At 39.6% G+C, this 212-nt stretch overlaps 1 protein-coding gene across 1 annotated transcript in view; it reads left to right on the forward strand.

Moving 5' to 3' along the window:
* LOC108751432 (nose resistant to fluoxetine protein 6-like) overlaps window positions 1–89 on the forward strand; it is a 14,470-nt gene extending 14,381 nt beyond the window's left edge. Inside the window, exon 14 of the mRNA XM_018491637.1 lies at window positions 12–89. Within this exon, the coding sequence (XP_018347139.1) occupies window positions 12–89 (78 nt within the window). The remainder of the gene's footprint in view (window positions 1–11) is intronic.
* Window positions 90–212: the final 123 nt, after the last annotated feature.

Genomic DNA, 212 nt, shown 5'->3' on the forward strand with positions numbered 1-212 from the left:
CACCTCTTCAGATACCTCGGATACCGATTGGAGACATTCGAGGATCAGAGATCCTCAAATCATCAGAGATTCTCGAATATCTCCAATAATTATCGATATGTCCCCAATATCTCCAATAATAATCGTCATGTCTGCATCAATTTTGATTCGGATAGTTACGGTATGTATAGATACTGACGGGAAAGAATTGGACTACACCAGGAAAGAATTGG

Source organism: Trachymyrmex septentrionalis, unplaced genomic scaffold, assembly GCF_001594115.1.
Source record: "Trachymyrmex septentrionalis isolate Tsep2-gDNA-1 unplaced genomic scaffold, Tsep1.0 scaffold112, whole genome shotgun sequence".
NCBI classification, from domain to species: domain Eukaryota; kingdom Metazoa; phylum Arthropoda; class Insecta; order Hymenoptera; family Formicidae; genus Trachymyrmex; species Trachymyrmex septentrionalis.